The sequence below is a fragment of the Charadrius vociferus genome, unplaced genomic scaffold, assembly GCF_000708025.1.
Source record: "Charadrius vociferus isolate BGI_N301 unplaced genomic scaffold, ASM70802v2 scaffold169, whole genome shotgun sequence".
Taxonomy (NCBI): Eukaryota; Metazoa; Chordata; class Aves; order Charadriiformes; family Charadriidae; genus Charadrius; species Charadrius vociferus.
The window spans coordinates 433,574-449,810 of record NW_009652966.1 but is presented as its reverse complement, the minus strand read 5'-3'; the positions used below and the strand labels follow the sequence as shown (position 1 = coordinate 449,810).

Here is a 16,237-nt window from a genome sequence, read left to right as displayed (position 1 = left end):
ACATAATTCTGCATAAATATGTAGTCACTGGGTCTCTCTAGGCTCACAAAAAGAAATTTCATTTTAGACCCTATCTCCTCATGTAAATCAGAACCTGATAGTTAATGGTGCTCAATGCTAAGACATCAGCAGAAAATGCAGGCTGAAAAATGTTAAAACAAACGATCAGTCATTTGTCAAAGGATATCTCTACCATAGTAACCATCTTTGGCTTCAGTTTGACTATCTCATATAGTATACCTCCATCACCACCTCCTAGGATTAACACTTCTTTCCCAGTGTAGTCTTCCTTTCCACTGCCCATTATGGCTTGAGTATATGCCAAGTCACTCTCTGCCAGATCTGAATGGAAGGAAGAGAAAGAATTGGAGAAAAACATTACATCTTTAAATCTTCTCATTAACTGGTATTAACACAAAGATGATATAATACAGACCAAACAAAGAGCATGTACAGAAACAACCCAGCTCTCAGAGACAGTCCAAGTAACAGGAGGCTGGTGATTTACGAAAGCTGATGAGATCTTCCTCAGAATCCTACACAGGATTTCTCTAGTTCTCAATGCAAACCCAGCAATGGCTACCTCAGCATTAGCAAGTACTGCATGCCAAGAGAAGCAAAGTTGTGGAGCAAAACAGTCAGTACTTAGGACTTGATGTCCACACTTGATACTTGAGTGGGTTTTCACCTCAGCTTAGTGCTGCAAGACACAAACAAGAAGTTTTTTGAAAGCATACTTTGGACCCCAGCTAAAAAGAGCAACTTAGATACACCCCAGTGGATCCCTGCACAGAAGCATAAGCATTAACACCTAACTGCTGAAGGGCCCTGACGCATGCCTTATGCTGACTTGTTCACCATTAGCTTCAGAACAGGCAGTAACATTCCTAAGCTCTAATAACAGATCTGAGCTACGAGGGCAAAGCTTTGTGCAGCAGCACATCATGGCATATCCTATCATTCTGCCTGGCAATCAGCACTTCACTTATAAGTGCACAATAACAAAATGACACAAATAGGTATTTTAAAATCCCATGGAAGGTGAAAAAGTAATGGCATACCTCCCTTTCTGTGAGGCACATTGAGACAATGTTCAACAAAACTCCATCTCCATACGAAACTGATGAAAATTTCTGGCTAGAGGTATGGAATACCTAATTTAGTGATTTCAAATACAATTCTAACTGAAGTAGAAAATACCTTGCTAATGAATTCAATAACACTTTTCAGCTGCCATCTGCACAGAAGTCCCCCTGACAGTTGCAGAAAGCTAACTGAATGGTTAGAGGTATTTCTAGTGATTTCAAAAAGCTATAGTCAAATTTCTTAATTACCCTGCCATAAGACTGAAATTAGGTATTCTATCCCTAGAGAGCAACATCCCTCATTTACCTCAGTCAGTACTTTTCAACATTAACTACTGAGAGATTTTACAAAGCATACTCCTTGATGCCTACATTTTCTATCAAACAGCATTCTTATCCAGCTTAAAAGGACAGTACCCCATCTTCTCCCAAGTTCACTTCCAAAAAAACAAAGATCAGCAGGCATTAAGCACCACACGTAAAGACCCTCCCATAAAGGCTGGGTCACTCTTCTCAACTTAAGAGTTCAACTGAGCATTTTGAAGACGACAGAGTCAAAAGATGTTCACCAACAAAGCAGCTACTTGGGTTAAGACACAGCTGTTCTGTATCTCACCAAGCAGGTAATTCCCTTAGAGAATCAAGGGAGCAGCAGGATTATCCCCCCTTGACACACACACACACCAGCTCCTGCTTCTTCATATTTCTTTAGAATTCCCCTGTGTTTTAAAGACCGACAAAGTAGCATGTTCTACTGTCAAAGAGAAGCTCTCAAGAGGTTGTACTTGCAACAAGCAGGTAAAAGCTCATACAAAAGAAAGGAGCAGAATTAGCTCTGCTACAGAAGACTCTGACTTCTATTCTCCTGCGCCACCTTCCACAGCAAAGAAGACAACTTTGGAAAAAGAAGAAATCTTTTTTTTTCTTTTGTACTCTAGATTTTACACTGACCAGATTTTGATTAAAATAGTTTATATACAGGAACAGATATATGTGTACATGCATATATGTAGTTTCCTGCATCCAAACCATGACCGTTAGTAATCTATTACAACTGTGCCATAGCAAGATAGAAAACAACATTTCCTACAATTTCATGCAGAAGATCCTCAAATGAGTTGATACTTACTAACATCCCCACTGAGGATAAGAATATTCCCAAACTGTTTTGAATGCAGAATTTTAATATTCTGAAAAGGTGAATCTTCATCATAAACAACTTCATCTATGTCGTACTCCACCAGGCGCCCATCTGCTGTGGGCCAGTATCTATCAATGACACCCCCTCTCAAAATGGCTGGCAATCTACAAAGAAATAATAAAAAAAGATTACAAAGCATTTGAGAATGTTTATTTCAAGAAAAAAATCCCTCTAAACATCCTGTGGATTCACCACAATAAACAAATAATATTCACAAGAGGGATCTAAGAAAACTTGCAAGATTTAACACTCAACAGATATAAAAAAAACCTATCAGCCAGATGTTAAAAAATACATAACTTGCTAAGGCACAGATGAAATATAAATGGTTCTTCTTTATGACAACTTCTACAATATGTGTGTGAATCTATCTCTACACTGAGAGGGGATTTGCATAACATACCAGCCTCTGAAGAAGAATTGGCTTGTGACTAGAAATGCATACAATAAAAAAAGGCAAAAAAACCCACGACTAAACCTCTTACCACCTTCAGCTCAGCTAAGAATGCCATTTCTTTGAGATTAGTGGATCTCATCCTTCTAAAGTTGTACTTAAAAAGTTTTTCAGTACAACCACAAACACAAAAAGTGAACTATTACAGTGTTTCAAACTGAGTCAGGTCACCCCGCAGTATATAAGCACAGTCCTTGATATCAGCTGACAGCTTGCATTAATGTTAAAAACTGGTTCAAGCATCTGCATAGATTGTTTTGGGTTTGTTGCTGGTTTTGTTTTTTTTTTTTAATTCCATATAGAAGTATCTTGGTTCAAATCAGTACTTCACCTGTAAAGACAAACTATATTTGAAACGGTAGTGAATGATCAAAATTACTGCTTTCCATTTTAAGCAAAATGTGCAGGCACAGAGTTCATCAGATTTCCCCACTCACACTTCAGATTTAAGGCGTTTTTTTCCTTCCAGAGGAGGGTGTAGCAGAAGACTGGACATAGACAAACTTCTTCTAAATGCACTAGTGATTCTCAATAAACATTTCAGAAATACTTTCTAACCTCAGTGGGCCGCAAGATGGCAGCACATAGTGAGAGGAACACTCTCCATTCACTATCTCAAGAAAAAAAAAAAGGCAGGAACAACTTTTTCAGCAGCATTAATTCTAGTGGAGCTGCATGTGTGAAGCTAACACCAGAAGGATGCAAAGCAAATTGGAAAAAAAAAAATAAAAATTGAGGGGTGTGTGACAAGATCCATGCCAGATCCACTGGTCTAGGACATTCATCTTCCTACACTAAGGTAACCAAATTAATCTCCATCACTTCAGGCAGACCTTTTCCTGACCCATTCTTAAGAAGTTCCTACCATTGGGATTCCACAAACTCCCGATATCATATTTCAGTACTAAAATATCCTCAAAGAGAAAGCTTCTCCCCCATGTACACATACACAAGATTATCTGCATTTGCACACTGCGCACCAGGTGAGGCTTTACCAGGACAAAGTAAAGCAACATAATACCTGTCTGTGTTTTACATACAACTGTTAAATGCAAAAAAATAATATTCAGGGTATAATGACACTTTTCAAATCACGACCACTTTACCTGTGGTCTTGTATACCCTTCAGACTACTTTCTACTATTCTACTGCTTAGCTGTTTTCCCACTTTGTAGTTTGCTCCTTGGCTTTACTGAATCTTATTGATTTTACACTGCTTTTTACTTTTCTTAAACCATTTCCACTTCTGGCTATGTTCTTTAAAGGACCCACTGCACCTTCTAGCAAGTGCATGCCTGCAGTAAGAGGTTGCTGGCTTCGAGATACCAGTTATTGCCAGTCAGCCACCAGTAAGACGTGAGCTGTGTCTTTCCAGACCCCTGGGGAACTTCGGCATGCATGCTGTTTCAGCAGCAGGCAATGAACCACATTTAGCAACCCTACAGTTTAATAGATAACCTTGTATTTAAGTAAACCAAAATGACAAAAGGCTTGCAAAGCCTCCCTCCTTCAGTTATCAGTTATATATTAAAAAATTTGCTACAAAACATTTCTATCTTCTTGGCAGGGCCCCAAGCACCCAGGTTCCCTGGGGTTTTTTGCCACACATGCCTAAGGCCAGCACCACAAGGCACAGAAGAGGCAGAGCTGCAGGAAACCTTGAGGGGGCAGAGCCTCCTCCATGGGCTTGAGCTTCATTTTGGCTCCAGCCCTCGCCCCTGGTCCCTGCCCAAGCTACACTGCAGTTCTGCCCATGCCTGCCCAAGTCTTTTGCTGATCCTCGATGCCCAGCATGGTCTCAGAGCTGCCTCAGTACCACAGCCCAGCCCGGCAGTCACAGGGCTGGGGCTGACCCTGGTCACCACGACCAGCCCTGCTCGCCTTACCCACAAGCGGTGGGAAGTGGCCCAGAGCGCATGGTTCATGCCCTGGCCTAATTCCCTGCCACCCCTGACTCCCCAGCCCTTCCGCAGTAGTCCACTCTTGCTTCCTGGTTGCGTCTTCTCCCACCATTTCATGCAACCATTGCAGCAAATTAAAGAAATAATCCTTGCCCAAAGTAACAATACTGAAGATGAAGCTTAACAAAATTACAAACCTCACAGCATCTTCAATTCTGCAACAAAACAATTTAAAAATACTTGGGGGGAAAACACATCCATAAATTCATACTCCAGGCTATTCATTACAGTGCAGCAAGCATAATTTGCTTATTATCTTTAGCAACTATGCCAACAAGCCACTTACAGAAGCAGATGTAAGAACTTACCGTTTCACCCTTTTTATATTACCATGAAACAATTCTTTCATTCTTTCTTCCACTTTGTTTAGAAGCTGAAAAAAAAGCAAACAAAAGAGGTGGAATTTAAAGGTGATCACTTAATATAAAAAATTAGGCTATTTGGAAGGCAATAAAAAGTAGCATCTGCATTGAAAGGCTTTGAAATGTAACATTAGAAGCCTACAAATAACTAGCTGGTCACCTTAGCCTCGTTACTGGCAAGAATGTGCATATTGTAGCAGCTGTCATCACTCCGTTTAGCTGTCCTCCAGGATAACATAGCCAAACCTTTCAAGCACAGCCAAAGAGGGAACATGAGAACCCTGTAAGGTTTCATTCCCAAAGCAGTGGCCTGTTCCCCTGCAATATCCAATTTCTGGAGCTTTCATAGCAGGGAAGGTGAAGTTATTTTTCTCTGTGAGGAAAAAATTTGAGTATAGAGGCTTCCCATCTCTCAGATTAGAGAAGGAAAAAAGTCATATACTAATACACCAGGTTGCAGGTTGAGCATCACTTCTCCCTCACAGCCCTGGGTACCTGAAGAGACATAAGCCCTAACCAAGGCTGCTATTGTTGTTCCAAAGTGTACATGCCTATGTCTTTGCAACTTTTACAGCAAAGAACATGAGGCCCAGGACATGCAAAAGAGAAAGTGTGTGTGCAATCACGCACTCATACGTGCATGCAATTTCAATAGGTGTTACTACTCCTCCTCAGCTGTAAGCATTCAGGTTTGAACAAGCTTTGATATTTAAAAATCTTTTACCAACATATACTTTGATAGACCTGAAGAAAAGAAGGAGCTCCCTACACAGTTTGATAAGCATCATTCATACCTGATCAACTTCCTCTCTTCCTTTCATATGATCATTGTAGCTCTGCAGATCCACCAACACTAATCCATGAGGGTGAATTCTCAAATTGGCAAAACTACAAAATAAAGAGACAGCGATGATGATTTTATTATCAAAAATCAGAGTGAATGAGGAAAGAAAGTCTGAAATGAGTGATGTTAAATTCAGAATGCATTTTTTTTTCCAGCCGTCTGTAACTGTTGGCAGTGATAGCTCTGGTCTCTGCAAGTCACTAATCAGCAAACAGAAAGTTGCAAGAGTGTGCCATTTAACTACCATAACTAAAAATCAGCAGGCAACAAGGCAGTGAAGCAGGGTGTTTAAACCAGAACAACTATGGTATGAAGGGAAAATATTTAAAGAGCTGAGACTAGCAGGCAGCATAAGACCTGCCTCAGCAGGCATGTTGTGTTAGTTTTGTTTTTTAATTGAAATCAAACCTCAAAAAAACAACTGGATACTTCCCTTCCCCTATAACTCCCTTCTCACTTCTTGATTTGTTTTGGGGTTTGTTTTTTGATTGTTGTTGTTGTTTCTTTTTTTAAACTTTATAGCAACTGCTCACAGAGACAGTGTTCACATTCAAAGCTGAATAAAAAATTGTGAGAAACACTAACTGTCCTGGAGCAAACCATGGCTTTGAATGGCAAAGAACTATGGCAGCAAACTCTCATTGATGAATACAGATGCAAGATATACAAAACTCCTACTGTATATTGTATTTATTACAGGAGCATTTTAAAGACCAAAGAGCAAGGCTTCACCATGCTAGGTGTTGGGTGGACAAATAGAGGACTTTCAAGAACTTGCAACAAACAAAACAAAAGATAAGGCCTAGTGGGAAGGACACAAGAAAAAAAACAGTAGCAGAGGAGATACCCCTTCCATACTGGGGAGGGGAGAAGGCAAAAAGAAACAAGGCTAAAAGGGGATTATACAAAGGAAGGGAAGCATACAGTTAAAGAAGAGGGCAGATGAAGGGATGAGAACAGGAACAACAGAGGAAAGAAAGAAGGGTATTCAGGGATGGAAATTAATTAGTAGAACACAGAGAAACCCCAGGTAAAACTGTATACAGTTCTCCGAATGCCCCTTTCTTTGCTTGTCTGCTCTTATCACCCCACTCAGCCTCAAGAGCAAAACACAAACTGTTGTCAAGACAAAAAGTTTAGGTGACCTCCCATCTCCCCACCACTCCCACCTCTTTTTTTCCCTTCCAGAGTTTCTTTCCTCAATATTTTCCTCAATCCTTTGTCAGCCTCAACACAAACACCACCTCTCCCATGGGCGTGGGACCTTTGGCCAGCAAACACCCTTAGCTGCACTCAGAGAGAAAATCCTGAATATTCTCTAGTGTTACCTGAAGATTAGCCTTTTTGGTAACTGTAAAATGATCAAATGATGAAACTGACTGAAGCGATTAAAGAATAAAAGTACTCTTGCTGGTGTTGGGACAGCAGTGATCTGTAGCTGCGATGTGTTTACAGTTGACAGCGAAATCAGTGTCACCCACTTCTCTTCAAAAGAGGAGACTGGGAAGTCTTGAGCACTCCTGAAGCCTTTACCCACAAGTCTTGCCTTCAGGAAGAAAGACGTTTCCATACAATACACACATCCCCACAGTGTTTCCCCCTCCCAGGTACCTTCAGATCATCACAATTTTCAGTGACACTCCCTACATCTCAGCGATTGTCCACTAGGTGTCCTCCCGACAAGTGTTTTTGATTAAGGACCAGAAAACAGCTGTACTCCCAATGGCCATTGCCATTAAGCAAAACTACAGAATAGCCTTAATATATACAGGAGTAATTTCCTGGTGCCGGGGGGGGGGAATGAATAAAATAAAACACACTGTTTTACCCTGATGAAAGAATGAACAGCAAATAGTCAAGGAGTAAACAAAGATACTTTCTTTTTTTATTTCTTTTTAACTACCAGATAGAATGCTACCATTTAAGAGACCAGGTTTATGAGCTAATTAGAAGAACAAGAGTGTTTTCAGTATTCAAGATATTTCTATGGCAGCTTTTTATTTCTCTCATACAAACAATACAAGAAAGCGTTTGGGGAAAAGCAGCAAACTCATTCTACTGTACTCCTGCCAAAATCAAAGCAAAGCAGAGGAAGCCATTCTGAACTTCAGCAGGTAAACATTTTACCTGCATGTTTGAGGATGCTGCGCCCCACTCGCTGGTGACTGCCACGAGTCTCTACTTTTGATACGTGGGCCACTTCATACTTTGCATAGTGACCCCAACATCATACAGCTTGAGTTGATGCTCCCATCAGTACCGCTAAGCCACAAGTAGGACCATTAAACAATTATTTAAAAAAAAAAAAAAAGAGGGCAGGACACATACACTTCCCCCCTACAGGGCTTCAGAGTTTTTAAACACTTGGTTTGAAGTCACAGAAAGAAGAGGACTCAAATTAGTTGCGTGCTTCTCCTAGAGTCTCTTGCTACTCAGCATAGGGGTAACGGCTACTGCAAAGGACAGCTCTGGAGAAAAGCCCACCAGGATTCTGTTTATATGATTTTCATGCCATCAAGGTTTTCTTTTGTAATGTGCCTAACACAAGAGGAAAAAAAGTCAGGCATAAATGCAAGAACAACCAGCAAGACTCCAGGAGATTTATTTTTTTTTAAAAAAAGAGAGAAAGACAGAAGAGCAGAGCTCGCTAGTTGGAAGCACTGTTCACTCCAGCAGGTTTTGGACACTACCATTCACAGTGAAAAGGGACATTTTTGGTGAAGTCAATAGACCTACTCCAGGCCCTCACAGCTGCAGCATTACAGACAGAAATGAGCATCTGCAGTTCATTGCAAAAGCAACAGCTCACTGCTGTCAAGCTCTTTGTAATCTGACACAGTGCCAGAAATACTTCCACTGTTAGAAAACTTCTTATCAGTTTATTCCCATATTCCAGGGGTTGCTATTTACACAAATAAGCAACAGATTGATTGTCCCATGACTTGAGTTTCCTTTTAAATTCCTTTCCTACAAGAATCACATAGCTGTCATAAGATTTGACAGCTTACATTGTCTTCACTTCCCCTGTGACTGCATGAATTATTTCCTTGCTATGTGATGTTACTGCCTTTGCTTTGAGGTCTCTTTTTTGGGTGAGAGGCAAGGAGAGGCAGAGAGGAGGGTTGTTCTGAAAAGCACAACCACACAACTTCGCATTTATCATAAATGATACAACAGCATTAGAATACAGAGACAGTAACACTGCAGAAACATCATTCACTTCATCAAATTGTTACCTCTACTGGAATAGCAGGGTCCTAACACCTGTGGGAGGGAGAGATGAAAAGCAGGCACCAGGCCAGAGCAGTGTAGCAGGGCAAAAATTCAAGTTCTGAATGTCTGGCTGATAATCTCAGACTGTTAATTTATGGTATAAAACCCTGAACGAAATTCAGAATTCTCAAAAAAGCTGATACAGATCCAGGCTGGTTATACCTTGGCTAAGTCACTTCATGGGAAACTAACACCCAAAATAGCTAAAATGCCTGCAAAGATTTAAACACACAGGAAACAGTACAAGTGTACACTCAGAAAGGTGACCTGACCAGACTAGTAGCATTAAGGCAACAGCAGCAGGCCCAGGCTTTACCCACAAAGGATTTAGTAGCTTCAATCAGTAGAGAGCAAAGGCTATGCTGGCTTTTGTTACTTTACACTTGTCTGCTTGGCAGAACGCATGTGAACACAGGTTTTCAACAGCAGCTCTTATAATATTCAGGGGAGGGCTTTAAGAACCATGATAATACAGGTTCCATTTTCTACTTATGAAAATAGAGCAAAGATTACTTTACAATCCAAATGAGGGGAAAAAATGTGAAAAATGATGTTTTCTTTGAAAGTCTCTTCTCCTGCATCTTGTCTTACTGAAAAATTTAATTCCCATTTTCAAAATAAAACACCTGCCACACCTTTGGTGCATGCATGCGTGCACCTTCAGAAAAGCAGTGAGAAAAAGGTTGAGTAAGGAGTGAACCTCTCCTTTCCATTAGGCAACAAAATCTGCACATGAAAAGTAGCCCTCACTGTAACAAAGCCCCACTTTTTGCTGCACCTGCATAAGTGGCACGTCTTCTAGGGCAGTACTCAAGCTTTTTATACTTGCATGCAAGTGAGTCTCAGCTACAGAAACAATTCTATTGAGTGCTGCGTCTTGCCACCTGAGCAACAGGGAACATCAGATGTTAAGAAATAAATCCCTATTGAACAAATCAGAAAGTCACTGAAACTGAGAGATGTTTTAGATGAACATTCTGTTTATTTAAAAAGAACCAGAAGCAGGGACATCAACACATTCTAAGACAAAATGTGTATCCTACATTAATTACTTGTACTGAAGAGTAAGAAACATTGCAATCCCATGCATCTGAGAAAGGACTGCCCCCACCACCACACCTAGGGAATAAAACTGGACAAACAGACAGGTACCTACAAACCCCTCTTCACCTTCCCCTCCTGTTCTCCCTACCCTTGTGGGGTCAGGGTGTGGGGGGAGCAAGAGGCTGCATGGTACTAGCTGCTGGGTAGGATTAAACCACAACACACAGAAAAGAAAAAACACTCACCCCTCCCTTTATGGTGTTAACATATTCATCATCTTCATCTCAGTGACATATAAACCAACTTCAACTGGGTAAATCTTGCACTGTTGTGAACAGTGAAGTCAAATACCAGTAGGATTACATTTCTTTAAACAAGAATTCAGACACAGAACAGAGCTAAAAATGGATGTGTGTATAGGGGAGGTCAAAGCTTTTCCAGAAGACAGTCTTCAACTGTAGAAACAGTAAGTTTCAGGTTTTGTGGGTTTTTAAAGAACTTTCAACTGGAACATGAATGCACAAGGGTCAAGAAAAACCCCTGGTAGCTGTACACACTATGTAACAGAAGCACATCACAAGCAGTGATGCTATCAAAATACAGTATTAGTTGAGAAGATACTCAACAATTTCAAAATATTAGCTTTAATGATTTTCTCCTTAGATTTATTTAAGAACTTTTTTTAATCTGTTAAAGTACACTGGGCACTATGACTCTGTACATTAAATGAGAAAGATTTCACATTCCTAACATATTTAAAAGTCAAATCTAAGCTAGGGTAAGTGACACTTCAATAAAAGCATGCTGCTTAAGGTGACCCTGAAAACATACTGGGAGCAATCCAAAAACCACTCAGCTCTGGAAAAACAAGACTGCTGAAGCCCCAAAACTCAGAGTTCCTCTCCTGCATGTGCTACTGTTTCCCCACTCAGCGTTTGGGCAAGGCAGCTGGCAAAGCAGAGAGAAGTGTATCCATCCCCACCATTGCAGAAAGGCACTTGAGTGGTTCAAGTGAGCCATTTCCTGCCCGGCTCTAGACCCTTGTGTTGACAACCCCATTACTAAGTGTTTTCAGTTGAACTTCCCTCAATTAGGTCCTTTGTCAGAGTCAATCACAAAGTAAATGGACCAGGTAGAGTTGCCACATGTGACTTTTGCTTGCTTAACTTCAGACAAAGGAGAAGGGGGATCTGTTGCATTGGTAATGACAACAGGAAAGCACGGCTTAATCCCCAGATCAGCTCCAATTCGTTTAACAACCACAGCCCTCCGCGGGGCTGTTCACACGGTGTCTTTGTCAGAGACGGTTTTGTCAACAGCGGTGCCCACAATTCAACAATCTGTAACACGGGACACCCCGCAGGCTACGGAGGGGTGGGGGCAGTTGTTATCTCTGCAGACTTTGGATTGTAGACACTGTTTAGCAACATATTACTATCTCATCTCAAACATATTTTCCTGGGATTAGCAGCCAGCTTGTTACATCAGCTGAGCATCTTTGTCTTGCAAGGGTTCAGTCACCTTTGGCTGAATAAAAAAAAATGTGTTTCTATGTGCATACTCACAAGACCCCCACTAACATACAGCACCAACTCATGCATTTTCATCCTGGGGAACTTCTGTGCTCATTAACACTCAGTCATCTGCTCATGACACACCTACCCCCATCACAAGTTTTTTTCCTGCTTTTTACTAGGATCTACTGTATTCCCAGAACTATACTGTTTTGCAGGGAAGGAAGAAAGGTCTGCATGCTCTGGCTAATTTCTCCCTAGTTGTGTTAGATTAATATACTTTTTTATTAGCAGGAAAATCTTAAAGACCTAAAATATAATGCAGATAAAATTGCTAGTATTAAAATAAAGCCTATTTAGTTAGTATCAAATCCTCTGTGTTCACCAGCTCATTCTTACCACTCACGCAATATTTGTTTCTGGTTTATGTTTTTTTTAACCTGTCCCCTGTATTGGTTTTTAAGGGCTCACACCCTTACTTAGTACAGTTGACTGAAACATCATCAACTGACATTAACAGAAATACACTGTTTAAGGCTGCCTTTGAAAAAACTATATGCAGTCTCTGCAAGTGATCTGAAAACTCAAGAAAACAGAACTGCTGAGGTCCTAACACTCACAGAAAGTTCTGCACATGCTACTGTTCCCCAATTCAGCGTTTTTTCAATGGAGCTGGCTAACCACAGAAGAGTACTTTAACTCACACCACTACTGACAGTAAGTTCACTAGCAAAGTGAGTAATTTCCAGGGGAAATAAATCCAGTATGCTCTGCAGTTCAGACAGCAATGAATATACCAAGAGAAAGCAATAACCGTTCTTTATTAATAGACATTTAGCACTGCACCAGAAAAAAATAGCCACTTGCAACATAAACGATCTCCTCTTAATACTCAGCTCTTCCATGCACTCTTGTTCTTCATTCTTCAGTTTTGAGGCTGCATTATAAACTGCAATTCCTTATTATGCTTAGGATGCTCTCCTGAATAGCTTCTCTTAGAAGCTCAACTATTTCCAGATGGGTATTATATCAGAACTTTGAGAACTTAAGGGTTAAGAGTTCTAGCAAACAATTTTGAACTGACAACACTTGTACACAATTTAACATTAAGTTGACAACAGTAATTTGACATTAAAACTAAGCCCAACTAAAAATTCTGACAGCTAACCACATTTCTGCTAGGGACCCCATTCATGGTTGGATTAGCGATACAAACAGTGAAGCGCAGCACACATGGGAAGACAAGAAAAGGCAAGGTTGCAGCACCTGCATATTTACAGGGAGAAGGGGAGTCTTCTACATCTGACTGCTACAAAAAACATGTCAAATGGAGAGTGAGGAAGCAAGTCAATCAGCCTATGCTAATCAGGAAAGGCAAAAATGGTGCTGTAGTAGTAGAAAACCCATTCATTTCTTATGTGGACACCTCAGTATTTAGAGCATCTTTAAGTCCACATTTTTTCCTGAAACTCAGTATTCTCTATCCTATTTCTCCTTGTGAGTTGAAAAGAGGAACAGCACTAGTTGAAGGGATGTCTAGCATATGAGGCTATTAAACAGATGAGAACCAATACCTGACTAAACAGGTTGCACTCAGCCTGGAGGGCTCAAGGAGCTGAACTCCCCTAAGAACAGGTAGGTCACATCCATGCTTACACCATTCAGCCCCAGCTCTCCCTGTGACCCCAAGACTGTGACGTTTCTCCCTCAACCCACCAACTGCCATACCTAAGCATCTGAAGTGACATGTGGGCTGCAGTTCCCCTAAGCATCTGAAGTGACATGTGGGCTCTGCTGCAGTCACCAGGGAAATACTTTACATCGAGGTGACCATATGCATTGCATGCCCTGAAGCATGGCAGGAGGGTTGTATGTAAGAAGAGTAAGGCTACTTGATACAACCACGTCACAGCAGAGGCAGCCCAAACTGTGCAGCCTCGCTTGACACCGCCTTTCTGGAACAAGCCAACCCAGGACACTGCCAACTGACAAACTGCTGGTGTAGCCCTAAAGAAGAAATCCAGGAAGCAAGCTGGTAGTCTGCAGCAGTATAGATGTCTGAGTGATTTCCCTTGCTCCCCAGTTCTTTTATTTCACACAGTAAGCAGTGGCAAGAGGTATCTAGAAACCAAGACTCAACATAACAGACCCTCCCTTCTTTACCTGCAGGAAGGCCACTAGGCCCACCTTCCCATCTTCATCTTCCCACAGCAGTAAGAATACTGTGAACTATACCCTGGTGTAAGAGCTTAAGTTGTATTTAGCAGCATAGTGAAAAGCTAGACATCGAACAAAATACATAGAGCTGTAAAAAGCATGTAAAATATATAGAGCTGTACATACAAATATGTTCAGTACATACATACACAATAAACACACAAATTGCAGCAGGCAACACATTCGCTGTTTTTCCTACTAGATTAATCAGTTCTGCTCTCTATAATGAGAGAGAACAGGAACCGACAAAACTTAAAAATCCTTAGGTAATTCTCATATTTTAGGAGTGTGGCTAACCAAGCTGAGCTGCTTAACAGGACACCCAGTAGAAGAGAGCCAACAAATTAAACCTCATTTAGCTTAACTCCAATCCTGAAGAACACCAAACTAAAGATTTTCAAAAGAACAAAAGCAGCAACTGCCACAATGAATGTCAAGAACAAACAATTGACTAACTGGACACAGTGAAGTAGTTACTAATAAATAGGCAGATAAATGTATACAGTAATTAACTAACCCTGACACTGTAAAGCAGCTTCAAGAAATAAAGCAAATGTGGTTTTGCTTACCAGTTTATCCCAGTAGGTTCTGCTTATGCGAGTGCCACTAATGACACCAACCTGTTGTCATGCTGTTAGTTACTTCAGTAGCTGCTTGAGAAGTTGAAGTGTATAATAAAATGTTTAAAAGCACATACAACAAGACAGAGATGAAGTTTTCATCATTCACATGCTAAGGTTAGACCTGAACATATTTAGACATAGTCAATTGTCAGAAGAATTACAAATACATTTAACTGACTTGAACTATCCTGCATCTGGAAGGACTGGCCCTGAGATGAAGAACATGTACAATGTTAGTGCACCAATAGAGCCCAGATCAACAAATTCAACTGTTCTGATAACCTTGTCTATGTCATCTTACAGTCTGGATATCAACAGTATTCTGCTTTATTATAGTCATTTCACACACAAGGCTGGTAAGAGAACAGTTTGCCTTGCCAGCACCCCAGGAGGAGACCCAATACAGGGAGAAATAAATATTTGTAAAGGAGGACAGAAGGGACAATCTATAGGAAGGAAAAGAAAATCCACTCACCTGCCATTTTTTTTGATATAGGTTGCTAAATAACCATGGTCTTCCCAGTTATGAACTGTTTCTGTCATTCCCTGCTCCTGAAAAATGGGCTGTAGAGCTTTAAGAACGGCATTGCAATCAGCTGTAAGATTAAGAGAGAAAAAATAATCAGTAAGGATTTTCCACTCAAATCAGTTCTGCTTTTTTTTTTTAAAGGCTGAACAGTTCTTGCTGACACCTTGGAGTACTTTGAGTTCCATCTGAACAAGAACTTTCATGTACCTTCTCCCCTCTCCCTCCATCCCCAGAGATATTCCTCAGTGCATGGAGATCCAAACAATTTTCTTTTAAATTGGCCTTTATCCCTGAGGAAAAGTGTTTATGGATGAAATAAAAGTACTTTTATTATGGCTACTATCGGTCACCTACTGTATCACAATCCAGCCAAGTCCTTACTCATGTAATTATTTTTAAAACATTTAAAAATACACAAACAATGACTCCAAAAAGAAACCAGAAGAAACCACAGCACTGACAAACTTAGTAGTTTCCCTGTCTTATGGCTCAGCATTCTTTCAAAAGCATTGAAAACCATACAGGGCAATCTACCCTATCCACTTTGCCCTATAGAAACATCCTTTTTCTAACATCCAGGACAGAGCAGGCCCCCAGCTGAAGTCTTCATCATGCTATAGAAAAGACCTCTTACTCAGAAAAACACACAAAAATTCACTTAGAAGTAACTAAAGAAGTTACTCCAGTAGTTATCTTTGAAAGCAAGCTGATTTGTCCATAGAGGTATTTCTTCAGTCAGGATGTGCTGATTTCAGAAGCCTCAAGTTTGCTGTACACATTAGTTTTGTGAGGTTTTTAAGTTATCTTCATTACAACAATTTTAGATGCACCATTCAAATAAGCATCCCAAAACCAAGTTGCAAGTTTTGTCCATTGATTTGGGATTGATGAGACAAGTTAGTAGAGGATGCTGGTAAAGCTGCACCTACTAGAACAGGAACAAAACCTGAAACACTGTCATACCAGTAAATGTGTCAGTGAGAGACCTACACAATATTAGTCTACAAGCTGTCCCAATGAGGGAATTATCATAGGTTTTGCTTCACAAGCACAAAACTAAGCCAATGCAGTCATGCAATATGCCAATAATGTAAGCAGGATTTAGAGTCTCTATCAGAGAAATCACCTGG

At 40.6% G+C, this 16,237-nt stretch overlaps 1 protein-coding gene across 1 annotated transcript in view; it reads right to left on the bottom strand.

Moving 5' to 3' along the window:
* SMS (spermine synthase) overlaps positions 1-15,181 on the bottom strand; it is a 33,096-nt gene extending 17,915 nt beyond the window's left edge. Inside the window, exons 1-5 of the mRNA XM_009893104.1 lie at positions 15,054-15,181; positions 5,858-5,951; positions 5,010-5,074; positions 2,215-2,390; positions 188-342 (exon numbers count right to left, since the gene is read on the bottom strand). Of these exons, the coding sequence (XP_009891406.1) occupies positions 188-342; positions 2,215-2,390; positions 5,010-5,074; positions 5,858-5,951; positions 15,054-15,121 (558 nt within the window). The 5' untranslated portion in view covers positions 15,122-15,181. The remainder of the gene's footprint in view (positions 1-187; positions 343-2,214; positions 2,391-5,009; positions 5,075-5,857; positions 5,952-15,053) is intronic.
* Positions 15,182-16,237: the final 1,056 nt, after the last annotated feature.